Source organism: Arvicola amphibius, chromosome 8 (assembly GCF_903992535.2).
Source record: "Arvicola amphibius chromosome 8, mArvAmp1.2, whole genome shotgun sequence".
Taxonomy (NCBI): Eukaryota; Metazoa; Chordata; class Mammalia; order Rodentia; family Cricetidae; genus Arvicola; species Arvicola amphibius.
The window spans coordinates 63,715,241-63,728,898 of record NC_052054.1 but is presented as its reverse complement, the minus strand read 5'-3'; the positions used below and the strand labels follow the sequence as shown (position 1 = coordinate 63,728,898).

The 13,658-nt window shown below is 39.2% G+C and overlaps 1 protein-coding gene across 1 annotated transcript; it reads right to left on the bottom strand.

Moving 5' to 3' along the window:
• Window positions 1-692: 692 nt before the first annotated feature.
• Window positions 693-13,237, bottom strand: LOC119820839 (zinc finger protein 54-like). Its single transcript, XM_038339476.1, has 4 exons — window positions 12,914-13,237; window positions 11,143-11,227; window positions 4,320-4,446; window positions 693-2,691 (listed from the first exon to the last, which is right to left on the bottom strand). Exons 2-4 carry the CDS (start codon window positions 11,146-11,148, stop codon window positions 1,109-1,111), a joined length of 1,716 nt encoding a protein of 571 aa, XP_038195404.1. The 5' UTR covers window positions 11,149-11,227; window positions 12,914-13,237; the 3' UTR covers window positions 693-1,108.
• Window positions 13,238-13,658: the final 421 nt, after the last annotated feature.

Genomic DNA, 13,658 nt, shown 5'->3' with positions numbered 1-13,658 from the left:
CTACTAAGAAAGAGCAACTATGTAAGATTGGGGCAATTATCATTTCATCATGGCTTAGGGTAGGTCCCGAGTCTCCTTTATCTCAGAGAAGGTATACTGACAGTCATTGAAGTTGTATTAATTTATTATAGCTTCGAGCAAATTTTTCCCAATTTCTTATGTACTTCAAAATGAATTCCTGCATGCCCTCAGGGACTTATTTTTCTTATTGCTTTGGTGAATAAAAGGAATGTATCAGAGTGTTTTTGCTAATGTTAAAATTTCCTTTATCTCTGCAATTCCTACACTATATAAAGGATTTGTAAAATTCAATGCATTTGGGGAGGTGTAATTTCCAATGGACAAAAGGACATGGGGAGTATAAACTCTGTAGTTTTATGTTTTCTCAGTAGTATGAATTTTGTGATATACAGCACAATTGGAGGGAAAATAAAGGTTTTGTCATTTTTGTTACCTTATTATAATTTTTTATTTGTGACAAAGAGGTTATGAAGTTCTGGCTGTTCTAGCACTCAGTATGGAGATGATGACGTCCTCTGACTCACAGATATCTTCTTGCCTCTGCATCCTGAGTGCTGGAATAAAGGAGTGCACCATCACATCTGGCATTATTATAAACTTTTGGATGTTAAACAAGATGTTTTTATTACATTTTTTACATGGCTTTGTGGGATAGAGTACTAGTTGCTCTTGCAGAAGACAAGTGTTCAATTCCCAACATAGACTCAGTAGTTCACCATGATCTGGAACTTCAGCTTAAGGGGCTCTGATGACCTCTTCTATCCTTAGCCTATGCCGGGCAGACATATAGTGCACAGACATAACTACAGGTAAAGTGCCCATACAAATTAAAAAACATAAAAAGCTTTCCATGTTACATTTGCAGAATTTTATATTAATATAAACTCTAGGATATTATTTAAAAAGTAATCCTTCATTGAAGAATTTCAAAAGTTTATCATCTTTATGGTCCTATTTTGCATACTGTTGTGATTTGCAAGCAGAGAACACCAGAAAATGCCATGTCACATTATTTATAACAGGAAGTTTTCCTCTGGTATGAATTTTCTAATGTTACCTCAGATTTGAAACCTGGATAAAGGCTGTGTCAGCCTTTGTATTTGTATTGTTTCTCTCCAGTATGAACTTTCTGATGTGCTCTGAGGTAGGAACCCCTGGTAAAAGATTTGTCACATTCCTTACAACTGTAAGGTCTCTCTCCAGTATGAACTCTCTGATGTCTTCTAAGATTTGAGTCCTGAGTAAAGTACTTATCACATTCCATACATTTGTAAGGTTTTTCCCCAGTATGAACTCTCTGATGTCTTCTAAGATCTGTGCAATTGGTAAAGGATTTGTCACATTCCTTACAACTGTAAGGTCTCTCTCCAGTATGAACTTTCTGATGTTTTCTAAGAACTGTACAACTGGTAAAAGATTTGTCACATTCCTTACAACTATAAGGTCTCTCTCCAGTATGAACTCCCTGATGTTTTATTAGACTTGCATGATCAACAAAGGATATGTCACAGTATTTGCATTTGTGAGATGTCTCTACAGTATGAATTTTCTGATGTGCTCTAAGAGATGAGCATCTAGTATAAGACTTGTTACATTCCTTGCATTTGTAACGTTTCTCCCCAGTGTGAACACTCTGATGCCTTCTAAGGGTTGAGCTGTGAGTAAAGGATTTTTCACATATCTTACATTCATAAGGCTTTGCACCAGTATGGGTTCTGTAATGAATTTTAAATACTGATAAGTCACGAAAAGACTTACCACATTCTTTACATTTGTGAAACTTCTCTAGAGAATGAGTTTTACTATGCCTACTCAGTGATGAATAGCAGGGAAAGGATCTGCGGCACTTGTTGCATTTGAAAGGTTTCTCTCCAGTATGAACTCTGCAATGATCTTTAAAGTGTGAAAGTTGATGAGAGACTTTGCCACATTCTTGACAAATATAATGTCTCCCAGCAGTCTGCATTTTTTTATTTCTCCTGAAAACAGAATACTGGACAAAAGATTCGCCACATTCCTTGTATTTGCAAGGTTTCTTTTCACTGTGGCATTTCTGATGGCTATTGATTCCTGACAACTGAAGAAGTGACTTTCCAAATTCTTTGCATTTGTAAGGCTTCTCCCCAGTATGAAGTCCTTGATGTATTTTAAGACTTGAAAGCTGAGTAAATGATTTTTCACAAATGTTGCACTTGTAGGGTTTATTTCCAGTATGAATTCTCTCATGTACAGTGAGATATGAGGCAGTCCTGAAGGATTTCCTGCATTTCCCACACTGATGTGGTGTCTCTGCAATGACTGGTTGTTGCAAAAGACTGTACGTAGAGTCAAAGAAGTCATATTTTCTCTGCTTGTGCTCTTTCTTTGCAGTGTAGAGTTTCTGATCTTGAGTAATGTTGGAACACAAATTTACAGATTTCTCACAGTCTTTAGATTTGCAAGGTTCTTCTCCAGCGTGCACGCCTTCATATCTATCTGGGTTTGATAAGCCAACAGAGGCATCTCTGTGATTACTGCATCTGTAGTTATTAGAGTTTTCTGTAGTTTCACTTGTTCTGTAAAGTGCACATGTGGAGAGGTCATGAATTACTTTGCCATGCTCATCACACTGACGAGACTCCTTTTCAGATTTCACATGTCGATGGACAGGATCACATTTGCAATGGTTCTCTGAAAATAAATACAGTTCAGATTAAAAGGGCTTGTTCCAATAATAAATGTGGTAAATGACTGTCTCCCTAAGTTCTCTTTTAACATAAGTGAATGGGGAACTACTCAGATGGACATTTTTCATTCACTGCAATTGTATGGATTCTCACAAAAGCAGCATGACAGCCTTCAAAGGTCAGTTACTTACAACAGATATCTCATCTTTACCAAAAATCTCTAATGGGAAAAAGATGGAAAAAATAATTGATGGTCATGAATTAGCTTTGGGATAGAGCTTACAGGGTGATTATATTTAGAATACATGTCTTTATCTTTAAATATGTCTTGTTAGAAATTGATGAAGAGGAATTTAATGCAGTCACAGGTTCACAGTGTTTGCACTAAGTGATAGTAATTGAGGAGTACTGTTCAGAAGACCCAATTCCTTTAATGATTAAAGTCTTACTCAAAAGCTTCACAGGGTTTATTACTTTCTTCTCTAAAATAAAACACATTGGATTCTTCAAAAGTAATGGATACAAAAATAGTGTTCTTCCAGATATCAGAGGCTCTGGATCATTTGAGGCAGGGCTGTCCCATGGGCAGCTATTGCTAAATTCTATCCGCCACTGTCTGAGTTCCACACACTGCTGTGCTTCTTAACTTTCCTCATGTGGGTATTCTCAAGTCTACTCTGTACACTAACTCCTAAGATTATTTGCCAGAAGGCTGTCTGTCTATTCTCCATTGGGAAAAAAAATGAAGGATATAATATGAAGACATGCATACAAGGAAGGCAACTACAGAATAATCTTACTACTGGACTCACATTAGACCTAAAATTTTTAAAAATAATTCCAATCTGATTTCAGAATAGTCAAATTAAATTGCATTTTGTTCTAGTAGTAAGTAAGCATACTTCAGGTAGAATAAGACACTATCCCTTGTAACACTTACTACAACAGACAGGATGAATCCTGGGGACAGGACACTCCATTAGATTAATTATCAGAAATTTTTTCATATGGAATTGAACACCACAAAAACATTCTCAGCCCTTGCTTTCTCTTTTCTTGAAGTCTTCACTGTTCTCCAGTTCATTCACTAGCCCACTCTAGCTGTGGCTACTCTCTCCTCTCCACATTCCAGAGCAATCTCATTCTCTCTGGCAGGTGATCACAGTTACCTGCATATATAACCCACAAGTTCTTTCAGACAGTCTAATTTTTAGAAAAAAACCCATGCTAATTTTAGAAAAAAATACAAGCGGCTAGACAGTATTGCACTCATGTGCTCAGTAAACGAAACTGATATTTCTTCTCAAATTCTCCACTATATTTAGTATTTTCAGTTTATATGCCTTGAATTTTTCTCAGAAATAAAACCATGTCGAATATAATAATGCACATGGAGCTTTATTTAAGATATGAGTGGAAATAGTATATGCTACTGAGTTTATGAATGAATCTTGGAACCAAAGTGAAGGGAAGATGACATCTTAGAAATAGAAAGAGAAATCTACATAGCGTGGAAATGTTCTTTCCTACTACTAAACTTTGCCTTGTCTCCTGTTGGCTGTTTTTTAGGACAACATGATGTCAGAACAAACAAAAGATGGGTTAGGAATTCTACAAGTAAAACTTTCTCACCCACAAAAACCAGGTTGTTGTAATTCTCCAACATCACATCAATGCACAAAGCCCTCTGAGCAGAGTTCAGACATTCCCACTCCTCTTGGGGGAAGTCCACAGCTACATCCCTGAACGTCAGTAAACCCTGAAACAAAAATGTATGGTTTGATCATGTGCTACCTGTAAGTACTTTCCTGGATATAAGAAGTCAGGATGTATATTAGTGAAGATAATTAATCAAAATGAAGATTACCAGTCACATTCTGTCAGGATAGTTGTAACCCTGTGAAAATAGGATGAAGCCATAGTCTTACAAGCAGTATACATGAAACAAGAAATACATTTACGGTCTGGATACGGTTATCTATCTGTTATGGATTTTGTGTTTAGGTCCCACAGGGTCACAGCAGATATGTCTCAGAAAGAAAATTCATGATGAGGAAATGTGCTTTAAATGCTATACCTGTAGATCATGCCAAAAAAAAAACCTGATTCATAGCAATCCCGTGTGTACTTGAGCCTTACATCACTCTATTCCAACAGGTGATGGAGGACTCTCACTGGTTAATAAAGAAACTGCCTTGGCTTTTTGATAGGGCAGGATTTAGATAGGTGGAGTAGACAGAACAGAATGCTGGGAAGAAAAGAAGTTAGTCAGATGCCATGCCTCTCCTCAGTGAGAAAGACGCCACAGAGCCAGCCACCAGGTCAGACATGCTGAATCTTTCCCGGTAAGATACCACCTCATGGTGCTACACACATTACTAAATATGGGTTAAAGCAAAATGTGAGAATTAGTTAATAAGAGGCTGAAATTAATGGGCCAGGCAGTGTTTAAATGAATACAGTTTGTGTGTTGTTATTTCGGGTTTTAAGCTAGCCATGCGGAAGCCAGGCAGGACGAAAAGCAGGCCTGCCTGCAGCTCTTACTACAAACAGGCTCAGTTGGAATGTTTAAACTCTAGGAACAATGCCATACCACTAAATAGCAAAGGTGTAGGTACACAAGGCAGAATATATATCTGATTTTGTAGACAGAGTTTTAAGTTTTCTACAATAGCAAGGATTGTAACAGCATAACACACTGTCATTTTAACATTAATATATAAAATAAGTTCTCTATGGAATTAATCTTATGAGAATATTTGTATCAGTAAGAATAGCTAGAAAAATCTACAATAAGCATATTTAATATAATCTAAATTTGCCTAAGAATATGTCCCAGATCCCCCAGGCTGACTACACTGTAGATCCTTTAGCCAGCAAGTCAGTTTTCTCTGTTTTTTGGTGTGTGTACGTTTCTTTTCTTGTGTCTTTCTGTTTGCATATCCTTCTGTAAGTAGGCCCAGAATATACGAGAGCCTGTAGACTGGTATGGGATAATGTATAAATAAAATTATATTTTAAATAAACACTGATTGGCCAGTAACCAGGCAGAAGTATAGGTGGGACAACCTGGCAGGAAGTAGAGGCAGGGCGACAAGAACAGGAGAATTTTGGGAAGAGCAAAGCTCTCTCTGTAGTCCTGATCCAACCACAAAAGAAGCAAGATGTGACTGCCTCACTGAAAAAGGTACTGAGCCACATGGCTAACACAGACAAAAATGATGGGCTAATATAAGTTATGAGAGTTAATAAGAAGCCTGAGCTAATGGGCCAAACAGTTTATAGTTAATGTAGACCTCTGTGTGATTTCTTTGGGACTTAACAAGTGCGGGAACTGGGCAGGGCAGAAAGCTCAGTCAACAGTAGAGGGTCTAAAAAAAACGTGCAGAAAGATCAGAGGCAGGATACCTGGGGAGATGGCTCTTCTCTATTTGGGTCCCAGTGGACCGATCTCTCTGGTTTCTGTAAATAAGATGTGTGGGATGCTTCTAGTGTTTCAGTTCTGTAGACAGACGTGTGGTATGCTCCCACTGACTCAGTTTCAGTTCTGTAGATAGCAGGTCACACCCTCAAAAGAGCTTGATGCTATCATCTTCACTTCAGTTTTGCTTCCATGTGCCAGGAGAACTCTGTATTGTTCTATGTGCCATTTTGGTTTTGTCTTTTGACTGTCCTCTTTCTGCCTTACTAGATTGATGTGATAAGACAGACTCAAAGCATGACTTCTTTGTCTTTGATATTGGATCATTTACAGGACTTTAGAGATAAGGCCATAAGCACAGAGGTATATTTTCCTAAAAGGGATGACACAAACAACCTCTACCGACCTTAAACATTTCATTGAAAGGAGGCAGCCTTGGTCTATAGTGAGGGGGAAATGTAGGCAGGTTTACCATACAAACACAAAGCTGCAGGGCAGCACACTTGTATGGATGTGTGGCTGGGCTATACAGCCTTGTTGTGACAATGTAGCAAGGCTGCCAGCCACAGCTTGCAAGGGGCACGTGTACTCCAATAGGGTTTCAAATACTGAACAGAGAATCTGGGGTTAATTGCTATGGCTGGAGAAGTGAATCATTTTCTCCCATGCTGCATGCCACACTGCCCCCTCCCATGCTGATGGATGGGTTCCCTTAGCCTGCCCTGGGGTATGCATGCCTTGACTTCTGGAGAAACCTGGCCAAGGTTAGGCTCTGCAGACCAAGGCAATGAGTCTCAGTCACTGGCTATTGGTAAGAGTTTTTATATTGTCTGAAAAGCTACAAAGGCTTTGGTAAAAAGTGAAAATGACTTTGGTATGTTATCTGGAATGCGAGAGAGAAAGCAGATGACTGAAAGAATGAAAGAGGAAAAAGTGTTTGAAGGTATATAAAAAGTTATAGAAGGCCAGAAGGGGATGGGAACTATGTTTGCTGTGGTTTCTCATACCTGCAAATACTGAGTATGCTTGTTTTGTTGAAATGTTTGTCTATGTAAGTTTTCTTGCAAGCATAGAGCTGATACAGAAAGTTTGGAGATTTTTACTGTCTCTGCCACCCATGACTACATTTATGGGCCTGACCTTAGAATGTATCTCTGAGCTCTGGTTACTGGATTTGGGTTAGCAAAAATTCAGATGACTTTCTGATAAAGATAATGTTAAAACTGTTTTGTGCTGTTCTTTATTGAAAAGCTAGCTCTAGAGTTGGATTACGGCTCTTCCTTTGTTATACCCATGTTTATTTGAAAGTCTCACTCTGTCAGTCTGAGCCCATGACACAATGACAAAGAGAAGAAAACAAAGCAGAACAGTCAAAAAAATGGACCAGGTTTATGTGAACATTCTGTAGCTTCAGATTTATGTTTATCTTGTTAGATATGGTCAAAAACCTGTTAAAATGGAAATAAAACTAGTTAAAAGTTAATTAGTAACACTGGAAATTCATAACTTAAAATTTATGCATGGGTAATTTTAAAGAAACCAAAAGGCATGATTCCATTTGGGATTTTGGATTGCCATTTCGCTAGGGAAAAAAAATGAATGTCACATAATTTCACCGCTACATCAATTAAAGGTAACCACGTGGAGTGGGTCTAACTAGGAGGCAACAACAGATCTCCAAGACAGTTTGGATTGGAATAGATTTTTGCATGATGACTCATGTCACATTCTAAAAGTAAGGTTTAATATATATATATATATATATATATATATATATATATGATTTAAAGTGCTAAAGCTGCAACTCAATGTTTTTATACTCAAAAATGTACCTTGCTCTGCCAGCTAATTTAAGAGTCACCTAGGGACTGAATGAACATGGGATCAAACTGGACCCTCTGAATGTGGCTGACATTTGGGGCAGAGTGAGAAGTCAATGATAATGGCACTGGGATTTGTCTCTATTGTATTTACTGGCTTTTTGGGATCTTATTCTATTTGGATGCATACCTTCCTAAGCCTGGATGGAGGGGGGAGGGCCTTGGACTTCCCACAGGACAGGGTACCCTGCCCTCTCTTAGGAATGGAAGGGGAGGGGGGAGGGTGAGTGGGAGAGCAGGAGGGAAATGGGAGGAGGGGAGGAAGTGGAAATTTTGAATGGTATTATTTATAAAGCAATAAAAAAGAAAAAAGAAAAGGTTTGGCATAATAATAAAAAAAGAGTCACTCAGGTATTAATGGTTATAAAGACATAAAGGGATCATAGGAAACAGCTGAGGTTTACAAATGAATGGCAGGACTAGAGTCCCAAAGAATGTGCAGTTGCAAAAATGGACCTTAACAGTTTTAGAAATGCCAGTGCCAGGTGATAATCACCAGAAGCACCAGGTATAATGAAATAGAGGAGGCTAAGATCTAAAAGACAGGCTATGTATATGCCATCAAAGACGGGGCCAAAAAGGTACTTTATTTTTCATATTGCAGGAAGACATTTTAGAGATTTTAATTTTTAAAGAACAGTTAAGACTATGGGACATTTTTGCTTATAAAATGTTTTATATTGTTAATGTTTGGACTTAAAGTAAAAAGCTAAAAATTAGGGTCACAGCCATAAGCACAAGATACTAACCAGAAACTGGATGCTCATTTCTTGTGATACAGAAGACAGTGACCTAAGCAGTGTGATAGAGGGTTTGGAAGAGCGTCCAAGCCTATGGGTCTCAATCTTTTGGGGTTGGACAGGGTTAGCCTAGGACCACCTGCATGTCAGATGTTTAAATTAAGATTCACAACATTGGCAAAACTGTAGTTGTAAAATAACAACGCGGGAAAAAACTTTTGCAATCAGAGGATCACCACAACATGAAAAACTATATTAAAAGGTCAAAGCATTAAAAATACTAACTAATGGTTTAAACAATGTATTTCCTTGTCCAAGGTTTATTCAGGCTTAAAAATGTATGTTTAGCCTCCTTGTCTTTGCTAAATTTGTTGGACTTAAGCTATTTGGATAAACTGAGTCATAATTTTTTTATATTGATAATGAGAAAAGCTTCAATTGAAAATTGTTTTCTAAGGCTCATACTTAACAGAGATAAAACTACAAAGTCCTTTTTCCAAGGTCAGGCATTCCAGGAAGCTCCACTCCAATACTTTGGACACACAAAGAGTCCGAGTTTGCAAACTTGTGTAAGAATAAAAAGGCTCTTTGCTTTTACATACAGGACTCAGTCTCCTAGTTGGTTTTGGGAGGACTCTGTGACCTGGGCATAACACAGCTATAAAGAAAACTGAAATCATGAGCTTTTCAGGTAAATAGATAGACTTAGAAAAGATCGTATTGAGTGAGGTAACCCAGATCCAGAAACAGACACTGCATGTTCTTTCTCATAGAAAATTCCTAGCTCTATATCTTCAGATGTGAGTACATAACCTGAAGTGACTCCATTAGCCAGAAAAGTAAAATGAGAGCAATTGTGGTGTGGGGGAGTAATAGGGAGGGGAGTGACAGGGAACAAGTGATCTGAAGGGGAGAAATGGAAAAATAGAGGTGAGGATTTAATTAAGGAGAAAGGACAGAAAACAGAAGGAGGGGAAAATAACAGTAAAAATGTCTAGAAAATTCATAAGGAATCCATCTATTCCTTGACTATTATCCATCCACCAAAAAATGCCTATAGTACATATAAGCCTCTGTAAGCAGACACATTTAGAATATAAACGAAAATTTCCCAATGGGGCTGCTGATGCTCTTCACAAGAGGTGCAGATTTTCTAACAAAATCATCACCAACAGGTGTCAGAAGCCTTCTTTCAAGTTGTTGGTCACAGTTGCCCAAGAGACTTCCAAACATGACAGGGTATTGCTGTTGCCCATGGTTGCCTCCCAGAGGCAAAATTTAAGTCCTTAGCGTTGAAGAAGCCACAAACTTCAGACACAAACCCTAGAGGACTTGAAATGGAACTGATCCTAAAGTGTCCTCTCTGGGAACTAGCTCTCATGGTTATCAGAAGGCAACATGCAACTCTCCAAAGGAGGGAGCCAACCAACAGTCCTACCCAGCTATAACATACGAACCACCACAATGATCTGAACTGCATGATGGCCCTAAACGTGCAATAGTGGCACACAAACCTTGGTGGTAACCAACAGATTCTAATTGGATTAAGATCCTGTCAACAACAGAGAAAACATTCCTAGTACTGGAACACTAGCCAGTTATCCCAGGGTCAGTGAAAGATGGTTCTTGGAATAGAACATACTACCAGTACTTTACTAAACCAGCATAAGTCCCACTGAAGTCTAAATATTTTTTAAAGATTTATTTATTTATTATGTATACAGTGTTCTGTCTGCATGCATGTCTGCAGTCCAGAAGAGGGCACCAGATCTCATTACAGATGGTTATGAGCCACCATGCAGTTGCTGGGAATTGAACTCAGAACCTCTGAAGAGCAGTCAGTGCTCTTAACCTTTGAGCCATCTCTCCAGCCCTGAAGTCTAAATATTTATTTTAACTTCCGACAGACAAGAGGAGACAAAAGCAGGCAGTATAAATGGAGTTCAGCAGGCTTAAAATCTTCGTCTCCTTCTGGGAGTCAACCATGGGCAACAGGAATATCCTAAAGTTTGATTCTTACCAAAACTATGCTGGCATTATTTTCAGAAATGGAGATAAAAACATTAAAATATAGAGAATACCAAAACTCAAAAATTCTGAAAACAATAAATAAACCTAGAGGTATTAATTTCATCATTTTATAATATATTAAAATAAAAGAAATGAAAATGGTTTAATAACGATATGAAATATTTATCAGTGAAGCGAATGAGTAAGAACAGCATCACAAAAAAAAATATAAATTCTTCTGTAGAAAGTCTTCTCATGTGTAAGTTAGGAAATCATGAGATTTTTCTCAGTGGAAGTTTCCAGAATTATTTCTAGTGATACATAAAGCGGCAATATTGACTTCCTGTCCCACTTTCACATTCACTTGATCCCCTTGATCTCCTTCACCAATCCCTCCATCATACCTGCATCCTTAGCTGCTGTCTCCTCTCTCCTTCCAGTCCCTTTGTTCTGCTGTACAGATAAGCAGGTCTGGGTGATCAGTTAACCCTACACATGAGAAAGAGATTGTTCAGGATGCCCCTGGATTTTTCACACTGTACTGAGCTCAGTAGATGAAGAGAAAATGAAATAGAGGATTATACAAGTGATTTCCCAACTGTCCTGCAGTGTCAAAATATTGAATATATTCAGAAAACATTGTTAGTTAGCATCTTTTGAATCCCACTTCCAATCACAGCTCCATCAAAACTCAAGGGCAGAAATAATACTGAATGACTGGGAAAAGGATATTATACACTAGTGAGGTTCTGAAGTGATCATAACCAATAATAATGAAGCCTTATACCTCCCAAAGGACACACATGAAGAAGATAGAACATTTCATGAAAATTTTCTTTTTCCCTCTGAGGATTTCACTTTATTCTGTGGGATGTGAGATTCATTCACATAAATCTGAAACATTTGCACGTTAGCTTGTCAAGAAATCCCAAGGAGGAGCAAGGGAGATTGCAAGCAAACAATTCTTAGCCACAGAAACCAGACTGCTGCAATTTTACAACATTCAGTCCCAGTACAAATCCCTCAGGGCAGGGTTCAGGCATTGCCCCTCTTCCTGGGAGAAGTGCACAGTCTCACCACTGGCAACAGACAACAACAACAAAAAAATACAACAGTTTGAATCGTACTTTGTCCTACATCTTATTCCTAGTACTGGGGAGAAATAGGTGGATAGAAGTCTGTTTTCCAGTCCAGTCTGGTCTACATGGTGAGTATGGGTCAGATAGAACAACACTGTGAGTTCAGGTCTCAAACACACCAAACAACAGAACAAAAAAACTAACATCTTGGTCATGTGTCCATGGATAGGGTGCTTTTCTTAGACCAAGGAAACGAAAAGACTATTGGAGACTTTCTTCTGATATAGATGAGTTATGGTAATTATCAAAAGATGTTTTCTGGTATTATTCTATACTATAATGCATTTACATTTCTTTTTCGTTTTCTATTTTCCCCTGAAACACGGTTTTTCTGTATAGTGCTGACTGTCCTTGAAGTCACTCTGTACACCTTGCCAGCCTCCAAAAGACTGTGATCCACCTGCCTCAGCCTTCTGAGTGTTGGGATTAAGGGCCTCTGCCACCAGGCCTGGGAAAGACACTGTTCAGAATGCTGTATTTACATCTCAGTGTGCATATGTCTCAGATGGAAAATTAATGGTGGATAAAAGTTTACTTTTAAAAGTTAATGTTTACAAGGATATTGTTGAATTCAGAAAAGAAATATACTTTCAGATTAAGAGAGGTTTGCAGGCTTTCCTTTCATGACTATTATGTAAATGCTCTCGGCAAATCCTAGTCTCCAGGTAAATGTGCCACTCTTGAATAGGAAAGTGGGCCGAGCAGTGGTGGGGTACGTTTTTAATCCCAGCACTAGGGAGGCAGAGGCAGGCTGATCTCTGTGAGTTCGAGGCAGGCCTGGTCTACAAGTGCTAGTTCCAGGACAGGCATCAAAGCTACAGAGAAACCCTGTACCAAAGGAAAAAAAATGAATAGAAAAATAGTATATCACGGAGTATGCATGGTAGTAAATATCAAGAGCTTTGTCTTTTCCACCATTGCAAAGAGAATCATGCCTGCAAATCATAACAGATAAATTCCAATATTCTATTAAATTATCGTTACAAGAATATTTGGCAATTAGAAGATCAGTTGAAAAGGAAAAAATAAAATATACCAAGGGAAGGACATCCACGGCAGTACTTCAGAGCCGGCTTCCTTATGAACAGCAGGGAAAATACTGGCACTCCTGCATCCCAGCCCCTCAGCTCCTCTGACCTGGGAAGTTCCAGGGCCGCCGGGCTGCGGTTCCCGCCACCGCGCTGCTGACTGCTGACTTTCCCAGGCCGCCCCGCGGCGACTGCGGCTTCGGGAGTTTTTGCGTCCCTGCGACACCGGGCCGTGTCCTCGGCTCCCAGGTCTGCAATACGAAATTCTCTACTGTGAAGGACCACGCGGAACGACTCGGTACTCGGCCCTGCTTCACTCGGTTTCTCTCCAACTTACCCGCGCTCAGTTTCTGTCCCAGCTTCCGGTTGCGTCACTTCTCTAAACCCACCCACGCTCCATTCTTCAACTACTCCCGTTGGCTGTTTCCCTCCCAGTGTCCCCGTATAACTGAAGGGTCCGCCCCTTGACTCTCAGGCTGCTTTCCACACAGCTCATGCTGTCAGGCTGCCCAGGACCCTCTCTGCACAGCCTCCCCACATGCTTGCTGTCAACCTAGACCAGAACTGGATCTAGAAGGACGCTGCATCCCGGTATCTCACCCCACAGTGAGTTCTTCAGATGAAAGACAGGTAGCCTAATATCTACTTGACTACCAGCCTCCTGGGCTAAATGGTTACACCAAACGATAACAGGCTAAATTCAGATGCCATTCCCATACCCAATACAAGCATGACAAGTGAAAACCAAATACT